Raw genomic sequence first — 10,964 nt, forward strand, 5'->3', positions numbered from 1 at the left:
CTGCAACCCCGAGTTACAGGTGAGTTCTGTGGGCTCATCATGATGTTTCTATTAGATCCAATCCGTTCATCCGTTTCATCAGATCATTCTATTAAATTAAATCAGCCATGAAGGAGATGATAAACTGGAGTGGGCCACGCCAGTGAGGATTGAAAACCCACCATTGAAATCTTCTTTGGGGTCACGCTAGTATTGGATCAGGTTGGCGTACGGCGTTCTCCTTCGAGGCGTGGCGAGGGAAAAAGCTATAGAAGTCCTTCGCGAGGCACTCTCTTCCCTTCCATAACAAAACAAAACCCTAGCTGAGGTTTTTCTTCTCATTTCTCCCCTTCTCTCTCTTCTCCTTCTCTTAGAAAACCCTAACCCTAACACTAAAACCCTCCTCTCTCTCTCTCCTTATTCTTTTTCTCTCTCTAGGTTTTTGCAGTAGCCATGGCGCATTTGGGAGGGGGTGCAGAAGCCCACGCCCGATTCAAGCAGTACGAGTACCGAGCCAACTCGAGCCTAGTCCTGACCACCGACTCGCGCCCTCGCGACACACACGAGCCCACCGGCGAGCCCGAATCCCTCTGGGGGAAGATCGACCCGAAGAGCTTCGGTGATCGCGTCTACCGCGGCAAGCCTCCCGAGCTAGAAGAGAAGCTTAAGAAATCCAAAAAGAAGAAGGATCGCGATCCCCTCTCTTCCTCCGATCTGGGCCCACAGAAGCGCCGCCGAATCAAGGAAGAAAGCGTCCTGTCCCTTGCCAGCGAGGGCGTGTACCAGCCGAAGACGAAGGAGACTCGGGCCGCGTACGAGGCCCTGCTCAGCGTCATCCAGCAGCAGTTTGGCGGGCAGCCGCAGGACATCCTCAGCGGCGCTGCTGATGAGGTGCTGGGGGTCCTCAAGAACGAGAAGGTCAAGAACCCCGATAAGAAGAAAGAGATTGAGAAGCTGCTGAATCCCATCTCGAACCAGCTCTTTGATCAGCTGGTCTCGATTGGGCGGCTCATCACCGATTACCAGGATGGGGGCGACGCTGTGGGTTCTGCTGCCAACGGTTCCGCAGCTGGGGAGGCACTCGACGATGATATTGGTGTGGCCGTGGAGTTTGAGGAGGAAGAGGAGGACGAGGAGAGTGATCTTGATCAGGTGCAGGAGGAGTCGGACGAGGACAATGACGGGCTGGATGCGGACGGTGCAGATGCGATGCAGATGGGCGGTATTGATGATGATGACGCAGAGCAGGCCAATGAGGGCATGATGCTCAATGTTCAGGACATTGATGCATACTGGCTTCAGAGGAAGATTTCCCAGGCCTACGAGAAGATCGATCCACAGCACAGCCAGAAGCTTGCTGAGGATGTGCTCAAGATCCTTGCCGAGGGTGATGACCGGGATGTTGAGAATCGGCTTGTGATGCTGCTCGATTATGACAAGTTTGACCTCATTAAATTGCTCTTGAGGAACCGGCTGAAGATCGTGTGGTGTACTCGGCTGGCGAGGGCGGAGGATCAGGAGCAGAGGAAGAAGATCGAGGAAGAGATGATGGATATGGGCCCCGAATTGGCCGCCATCCTGGAGCAGCTGCATGCCACTAGGGCGACTGCAAAGGAGCGGCAGAAGAATCTGGAGAAGAGTATAAGAGAAGAGGCCAGGCGGTTGAAAGATGAGAGTGGTGGTGATGGGGATAGGGATAGGAGGGCTGTTGATCGAGAGGCAGAGAATGGCTGGCTGAAGGGGCAGCGCCAGCTGCTTGACCTTGACAGCATCTCGTTCCACCAGGGCAGTCTTTTGATGGCAAACAAGAAGTGCGATCTTCCAAAGGACTCTTTTAGGAAGTCCTTGAAAGGATATGAGGAAGTCCATGTGCCATACATGAAGCAGCCGCCCCTTGCTGAGGGCGAAGAGCTTATAAAGATCTCTGTGATGCCCGACTGGGCACAGCCTGCTTTTGAGAGCATGAAGCAGTTGAACAGGGTGCAGAGCAAGGTTTACGAAACAGCCCTTTTCACTGCAGAGAATATTCTTCTATGCGCTCCGACTGGTGCTGGGAAAACCAATGTTGCAATGCTGACCATACTCCAGCAGATTGCGCTTCATAGGAACCCGGATGGGACAATCAATCAAAGTGACTACAAGATTGTGTACGTTGCCCCGATGAAAGCCCTGGTGGCCGAAGTGGTCGGAAACCTGTCCCATCGTCTGAAACATTATGGGATCAATGTGAAGGAGTTGAGCGGGGACCAGACACTGTCCCGCCAGCAGATTGAAGAGACACAGATTATCGTTACAACTCCTGAGAAGTGGGATATCATCACTCGGAAGTCAGGGGACCGGACGTATACTCAGCTTGTTAGGCTTCTGATTATTGATGAGATCCATCTCCTTCACGATAGCAGAGGGCCCGTGCTTGAAAGTATTGTTGCAAGGACCGTTAGACAGATCGAGACTACCGGGGAGCACATCCGTCTGGTGGGGCTATCAGCCACACTTCCGAACTATAAAGATGTGGCCTTGTTTTTACGCGTCAACAGGGAAAAAGGTCTGTTCCATTTCGACAATCGGTACAGACCATGCCCTCTTGCACAGCAGTATATTGGAATTACGGTGAAGAAGCCTTTGCAGAGATTTCAGCTGATGAATGATCTCTGTTATGAGAAGGTCATGGCTGCAGCTGGAAAGCACCAGGTGCTCATATTTGTCCACTCAAGGAAGGAGACTGCTAAGACAGCTCGCGCAATTAGGGACACAGCTCTCGCTAACGACACCCTTGGTCGGTTCTTGAAGGAAGACAGCGCCAGCCGGGAGATTCTACAGAGCCATGCGGAGATTGTCAAGAGCAATGATCTTAAGGACCTCTTGCCGTACGGGTTTGCAATCCATCACGCTGGGATGGCTAGGGTGGACCGTGACCTCGTGGAGGAGCTTTTTGGTGATGGATATGTACAGGTGTTGGTTTCCACAGCTACTCTTGCTTGGGGTGTGAATCTGCCTGCACATACTGTGATCATAAAGGGCACCCAGATCTACAATCCAGAGAAAGGAGCTTGGACTGAATTGAGCCCGCTGGATGTAATGCAAATGCTGGGTCGTGCAGGGAGGCCTCAGTTTGATTCCCATGGGGAAGGGATAATTTTGACTGGCCACTCGGAATTAACATACTATCTCTCGCTCATGAATCAACAGCTTCCCATTGAGAGTCAGTTCGTATCCAGATTGGCCGATCAGTTGAATGCAGAGATTGTTCTTGGAACAGTTCAGAATGCTAGAGAAGCATGTGTTTGGCTTGGGTACACCTACCTGTACATCCGCATGCTGAGAAATCCTTCGCTCTACGGTATATCAGCTGATGTCTTGGAAAGAGATCCATCATTGGAAGAGAGGAGGGCTGATTTGGTAAGTATCAAATCATTTGTTTCATTTGTGCATCTGTTTCTGTGTTTGTTTCCATTTTGCCCAATTCAGTTTGTTTATTTCTGTTCCCATTTGCATGGAGTTCTAGTTTTATTTGATCATTCATGTGCCTCTTGTATTGGATATACCGAAATCAAGGGTGAAGCAAATATCCTGAATGGAAAGAACAATAACCCATCTTCCTAAGAGTTTTTGCCTCAAATCACGATTGACATGAAAATGTGTCTGATCTGTTGTCATGTCACTTGAGATTCAGGTGGAAATTAAGTTTCATTGTGGGGGCATATCGAAATATCCAAACGCACTGTTATTGGTGCTTCCTCGACCCTTGTTTAATTTGCTTTTCTTGGTTCACTCTTTTTCAATTATCATCAGGAAAAGCTTAGTTAATTAAAATAAAATGAGTTAACAATACACATAGCTGGTGGCGTTCATTTAGAGGTAGAAGTCATGGGTTCAAATTCTACCTGGTGTAGTTTTTAGAAACAGTTGACTACCTTAGTTTTTCTTTTAGGGGTGTTGAAAATATTATTGAACAAACCAAATATAAAATACACTGCCGGGATAGGACATCACCTCCATCTGAAGAGAAAATTACAAAAAGGAACCACCAAGAAAACATGCTCCACTGTAGGCACCAACCTCCTGATTCTTATATAGTCCCAAATTCTTAAGTATCTATGTGAGGCTCCTTCCTTGGCAAGATTATCTGCAGTGTCACTGGCTTCTCTTCCCACCTGCTGAAAATTGATGGGAACACCTCTGCACAGGTCTATTACTTAACTAATCATTCCAGAAAACTTCCATGGGCATTTGTCCATTCAACACCCATCTAATGACATTTTTTGAATCCCCTTCTACCACTGCAGGCCACAACCCATTTGCTATAACCAGTGTTTTAGTGATGCAGACTATTTTCAGGGCTGGTTTTGGTCCAAATTTGTTCATCCCCACTCTAGTCTGGATTTTAGCCACTGATATGTATGCATGCTTGGGTCTTGAGTCTGTTCACGTGGGATCATTTCCTCACTCTGGACTGCTGAACTGAGGGCCATGTGTGGATAGCCAATTGTGTCAATGATGTCCCAGATTGGAGGATCTTAGTTATACAGTCTTAGTCTTCTGTTGAATACAGACATCACCGTATTTTTTCCTATCCATCTATTTATGCACTATCAATCAATGAGCTAAGGATTGTTTCATCTGAAAAACTTTATTGTCTGGTCTATCAAGTTGGGCCCGGCAGGTTGGGTTTGGATCACTGGCTCATGGACCACACTTGTGCAAACTCAAGACATGCTGATACTGTACATATACTTGAGTGGCTGATGTTACTCTCTCTCTCTCTCTCTCTCTCTCTCTCTCTCTCTCTCTCTCATCATATTCGCAAGGGAAACTTCATTGGCACAACAATAGAAGCAGTTAACATCTAACATTATTACAAGGAACTTTTTGTTGTGATTTTTCATTTGGCTTCCTTCAAAGTTGATGATATTATGTTGGCTTTGTTCTCATTCCTCACTCTCACTGTCCTTGAACTTCTATTGAGTGATACAAATCTGCTGATGATATTATTTACTCTATGATCCTGGATATGTTCTAATGTTCTCATTGCTGGTATGTTCCTTGATCTCCTTGCTCGCTCTATCGTGTTCCTTGAACTTCTATTGAGTGATACAATCTGCTAATGATATTATTTATCATATGATCCTGATATATTCTGATGTTCTCATTGCTGTTATGTTCCTTGTTCTCATTGCTTAATCTATCATGCTCCTTGAACTTCTATTGAGTGATACAAATCAGCTGATGATATTATTTACTACTATATGATCCCGATGTGTTCTGATGTTCTCATTGTCGATATATTCCTGATATGTTCCTTGTTCTCACTGTTCACTCTATCATGGTCCTTGAACTTCTACTGGGTGATAGAAATCTGCTGATGATATTATTTAATCTATGATCCTGATATGTTCTTATGTTCTTTTGCAGATCCATTCAGCTGCAACTATCTTGGACAAGAATAATTTGATAAAGTATGACAGAAAGAGTGGTTATTTTCAGGTGACTGACCTTGGTCGTATTGCCAGCTACTACTATATTTCTCATGGAACAATATCTACTTACAATGAGTATTTGAAGCCAACAATGGGTGATATTGAACTCTGCCGATTGTTCTCTTTGAGTGAAGAATTCAAATACGTCACAGTGAGACAAGATGAGAAGATGGAATTGGCGAAGCTCCTAGATCGTGTGCCTATTCCTGTCAAAGAAAGCTTGGAAGAGCCTAGTGCAAAGATCAATGTTTTACTTCAGGCATACATTTCACAACTGAAGCTTGAGGGGCTTTCCCTGACATCTGATATGGTGTTCATCACCCAGGTTTTTTTTTTATTTATTTATAAAATTAATTTATTTATAAATTATAAGTTCGCTCATCATATTTCAAATTTCAGTGTGGTAATACATCCAACGGTTTCTAATCCTGGGCAAACTATCAACTGATTTTATTTATTTATTTATTGCAGAGTGCGGGCCGTCTTCTACGAGCTCTTTTTGAGATTGTATTAAAAAGAGGATGGGCCCATTTAGCTGAAAAGGCCTTGAATCTGTGCAAAATGGTAAATAAGCGCATGTGGAGTGTCCAGACCCCACTGCGTCAATTCACTGGCATTCCAAATGAAATTTTAATGAAAATGGAGAAGAAAGATTTGGCTTGGGAAAGGTACTATGATCTCTCCTCCCAGGAGATTGGAGAGCTCATTCGTTTCCCGAAGATGGGGAGAACGCTACACAAGTTTATTCACCAGTTCCCAAAGCTTAACCTGGCAGCTCATGTTCAGCCGATTACGCGTTCCGTCTTAAAGGTTGAACTAACAATAACACCGGATTTTCAGTGGGATGATAAAGTCCATGGCTATGTTGAGCCTTTTTGGGTTATAGTTGAGGATAATGATGGTGAATATATTCTTCATCATGAATATTTCATTTTGAAGAAGCAGTACATTGATGAAGATCACACCCTGAATTTTACAGTGCCGATTTATGAGCCACTGCCACCACAGTACTTCATTCGTGTCGTATCAGATAGGTGGCTTGGGTCTCAAACTGTGTTGCCTGTTTCTTTCAGGCATCTCATTTTACCTGAAAAATATCCTCCACCAACTGAATTGCTGGACTTGCAACCTTTGCCTGTGACTGCATTGAGGAATCCGTCGTATGAAGCTCTTTATCAGGAATTCAAGCATTTCAATCCCATCCAGACTCAGGTGTTTACTGTCTTATACAACAGTGACGACAATGTCCTTGTTGCAGCGCCGACAGGCAGTGGGAAAACCATATGTGCAGAGTTTTCCTTGCTGAGGAACCATCAGAAAGGATCAGACAACATCATGCGCGCTGTATATATTGCTCCCATTGAAGCTCTTGCCAAGGAACGGTATCGTGATTGGGAACGGAAGTTTGGGAAGGGTCTGGGCATGAGAGTGGTCGAACTGACTGGTGAAACGGCCACCGATTTAAAACTGCTTGAGAAAGGTCAAGTGATTATCAGTACCCCTGAGAAATGGGATGCTTTGTCTCGGCGGTGGAAGCAGCGGAAGCACATTCAGCAGGTCAGTCTTTTCATCATTGACGAGCTTCATTTGATTGGCGGACAAGTGGGCCCTGTCTTGGAGGTAATAGTTTCCAGGATGAGGTACATCTCGAGTCAAGTTGAGAACAAGATTCGTATAGTGGCTCTTTCAACTTCTCTCGCAAATGCCAAAGATCTGGGGGAGTGGATGGGTGCTACTTCCCATGGCCTTTTCAATTTCCCACCGGGTGTACGCCCCGTTCCTTTAGAGATACACATTCAAGGCGTGGATATAGCTAATTTTGAAGCAAGGATGCAAGCTATGACAAAGCCGACATACACTGCTATCATTCAACATGCAAAGAATGGTAAGCCTGCCTTGGTATTTGTTCCTACAAGGAAGCATGCTCGGCTCACTGCACTTGATTTGATGACTTATTCAAGTGCTGATGGTGGAGAGAAGCCTGCATTTCTTCGTCAGTCAGTGGAAGAGTTGGAGCCTTTCATTTCAAAGGTCCAGGAACCTACGTTGAGTGCCACACTCCGTCATGGTATAGGTTACTTACATGAAGGGCTTAGCAACATGGATCGGGAAGTTGTGTCGCAGTTGTTTGAGGCTGGATGGATCCAGATCTGTGTTGCGGGCAGCTCACTGTGCTGGGGAATGCTGTTATCGGCTCACTTGGTGGTGGTTATGGGAACCCAATATTATGATGGGCGAGAAAATGCTCACACTGATTATCCAATTACTGATCTTTTGCAGATGATGGGTCATGCAAGCAGACCTCTGTTGGACAATGCTGGGAAATGTGTCATCCTGTGTCATGCTCCCCGTAAAGAGTACTACAAGAAGTTTGTCTATGAGGCACTGCCTGTGGAAAGTCATCTACAACACTTCCTGCATGACAATTTGAATGCTGAAGTTGTTGTTGGAACTATTGAGAACAAGCAAGATGCTGTAGACTACTTGACATGGACATTCATGTACCGGAGGCTTACCCAAAACCCAAACTATTACAATCTCCAGGGCGTCAGCCATAGGCATCTTTCGGATCACCTTTCCGAGCTCGTTGAGAACACAATAAGTGATTTGGAAGCAAGTAAATGCGTGGCCATAGAAGAAGATATGTATCTCTCTCCTCTGAACCTTGGCATGATTGCATCATACTATTACATCAGTTACACTACCATCGAGCGCTTCAGTTCATCACTGACTTCGAAAACAAAGATGAAGGGTCTTCTGGAAATTTTGGCTTCAGCTTCTGAATATGCTCAGCTTCCAATTCGACCAGGTGAGGAAGAGCTGATAAGAAAATTGATCAACCACCAGAGGTTTTCTGTTGAAAACCCCAAGTGCACAGATCCGCATGAGAAGGCAAATGTGTTGTTACAAGCCCACTTCTCAAGACACACAGTGGTAGGAAATCTAGCAGCCGATCAGAGAGAGGTTCTCCTCTCTGCTAACAGGTTGCTTCAGGCTATGGTTGATGTTATTTCCAGCAATGGGTGGCTCAATCTAGCACTTCTCGCGATGGAAGTGAGTCAGATGGTGACTCAAGGCATGTGGGAGCGTGACTCCATTCTTCTGCAACTTCCACACTTCACAAAGGAGCTGGCAAAGAGGTGTGAAGAAAATCCAGGGAAGAGTATTGGAACAGTCTTTGATTTGATGGAGATGGAGAATGATGAAAGGCATGAGCTGCTCCAGATATCAGAGTCACAGCTGCAGGACATCATCCACTTTTGCAACCGCTTTCCTAACATTGATATGGTGTACGAGGTGCTGGATAGTGATGATTTGAGGCCTGGGGAAAATGTTACCTTGCAGGTCACCATTCTTTAGCTTTTAATTTATATTTTCCCCTTGTTTATCTTTTAATCTTCATTTTGGTGTTCTAAAAAAATGAAAAAAAAAAAATGTTGCTTTGCAGGTCACCCTTGAGCGAGACTTTGAGGGGCGTGAGGGGCGCTCAGAGGTTGGACCAGTTGATGCACCCAGATACCCGAAAGCCAAAGAAGAGGGGTGGTGGCTTGTGGTTGGTGACAGCAAAAGCCAGCAGCTGCTGGCGATAAAGAGGGTGTCGCTGCAACGGAGGGCAAAAGTCAAGCTTGACTTCACTGCTCCTGCAGAAGTTGGAAAGAAGTCATATATGCTGTATTTTATGTGTGATTCGTATCTAGGATGTGACCAGGAATACAGTTTTACAATTGATGTCAGAGACGCAGCAGAAGGTGATTGAGATGGGAGACTGAGTCAATTGCCATGGCAGCCTTTTGATCCTGGGCGATGAGGGCATGCTTGATGTACAAAGTGGGCCTCTGTTTATCTGCTGATTTTGCACTTATGTTCTGGTATTATCTCTTTCCATATGCAGTTTTTTCCCTTGCATCAGGTAAACACTGTTTCTGACGTTGCTTTCTGTTTTCCTCAATGATTGTAACTTAACACAAGGAACGGCATTAACTCTAGCATTTAGCAGCCATAGACCAAAGTTATCTGTTGCTACTGTTTGCTTTGGATGCTTTAGAACATAACTGTTTTCACTCTTTCCCTCTGGATGAGAATAATTTTTCATTGCGATAGCGCCTGTTTTTCTTTTGGTATGATTGTCAACATTGGATATACTGATGTGGTCTGTTTGCTAAGACTTTGCATGGTTCTATGTTCTGAAAATTTGGAATTTTGAATGGCCATTGGTTTTATGCCACATGACTAGAGCACTCCAAAGTTTTTTAAACATCACCATTTTATAGCACACGTGCACACTGAGGTGTTCAATAATGGTAACAGTGGCTGTAACACCCAGCCTTATGGCTGTTACAAATATGGGGGCCCCAATGGTTGTTACGTCCTTGTAATGGTTGAATTTTTTTAATGGGAAAAATGTATCAGCACCATATTGGCCCTGTATTGGCCAGTTATTTATCTGTATCCTCCATTATGGCTGCTTATTGGCCCTGTAACTGGCTAACTGGCCTGATGGCCATTATAGCCTGTTACGTTCCATTTTTTTTTTCCAAATCGGGCATTAGGGCCATGTATCGTGTGGCGGGCACCACCGTTACCATCACGTAACGGCCATTACACCCATAACAAAATGTTTTTGAATACCATGGTCCACAGTTTTTGAATCAAGACTGTAGTTGAGTTTTTTTGCCCCAGTTTTGGTCATGATTGTGTGATATTTTTGTGCTTCTATGAGTTTAAACATCCATGGGTTAATGTTCGCTTGTATTATACCTTCCTATATTGTCACAGAACTATATCAATGTGCTGGTCTGATTTTTGAGGATTACTCTTTGTGGCAAGGTTACCTGGATCGAGGGGTGCTCCTGGTGCATGGTACGAGAATGGTATGCTGTTCGCTACTCCCTCCTGTACATGGTACGCTAGTAGGGGTATTCTTATGTTGGTTGCTCCAATATACAGTACCAAGTATACATTATATAGTTATATATACAAATTATATTGTAATTTATATATGAAAAAAAATCGTGTTACCCTTAAAAAGATTATATATGAAGTGATGAACATTCCGATTGCAGTATATGATAGTATTTTGCATGCCTAGTTGCCTACTGTTGCATAAATCTCTGCAGTTGCAGTATAAAATTACATTATGACTAAATCAAATCATAAGAGTTGAGAATCGTCTGATCTAGGGACAATGGTATTCCAGGTTGCAAAAGACTGTAATTTGGATTGCATGATTCGAGACATAAAACATAGGGGGGCAGTGATCTAGGTAACATTGGTCTGTGGTGCCTGATGTCCCTGTTCACATAGGTTTGTTTCTCTTGGTTTTATGTACCTGTACATAATCTTATTTCTCTCCTTGTTTGAAATACCTTGAGGGCTCGTTTGGACAGCCATCCTCAGAAGGGAGTTCCCCAGAAATGGGGTCACAAGCCTGCTTTATCAGTCGACTCGGGAAAAGATCAGTTTGCCTAGTCGGCTTTTTAGCTCCTATTTTGTTGAGCAGGAGATTAG

The 10,964-nt window shown here is 44.6% G+C and overlaps 1 protein-coding gene across 4 annotated transcripts; it reads left to right on the forward strand.

Moving 5' to 3' along the window:
* The first annotated feature begins 261 nt into the window (after nt 1-261).
* Nucleotides 262-10,521, forward strand: LOC131253409 (DExH-box ATP-dependent RNA helicase DExH12-like). 4 transcript variants are annotated; one of them, XR_009175152.1, is made up of 5 exons: nt 262-3,378; nt 5,392-5,781; nt 5,928-8,801; nt 8,905-9,366; nt 10,233-10,521. XR_009175152.1 is itself a non-coding variant. In XM_058254390.1 (4 exons), the coding sequence occupies exons 1-4, from the start codon at nt 433-435 to the stop codon at nt 9,211-9,213; spliced, it is 6,519 nt and encodes a 2,172-aa protein (XP_058110373.1). In that variant the 5' UTR covers nt 262-432; the 3' UTR covers nt 9,214-9,465. The 4 variants fall into 4 exon arrangements, 1 of the variants encoding a protein (XP_058110373.1); XR_009175151.1 differs by having other exon boundaries at nt 10,284-10,521; XR_009175153.1 differs by having other exon boundaries at nt 8,905-9,325; nt 10,284-10,521.
* The last annotated feature ends 443 nt before the right edge of the window (nt 10,522-10,964 follow it).

This window comes from Magnolia sinica, chromosome 8 (genome assembly GCF_029962835.1).
Source record: "Magnolia sinica isolate HGM2019 chromosome 8, MsV1, whole genome shotgun sequence".
Classification (NCBI taxonomy): Eukaryota; Viridiplantae; Streptophyta; class Magnoliopsida; order Magnoliales; family Magnoliaceae; genus Magnolia; species Magnolia sinica.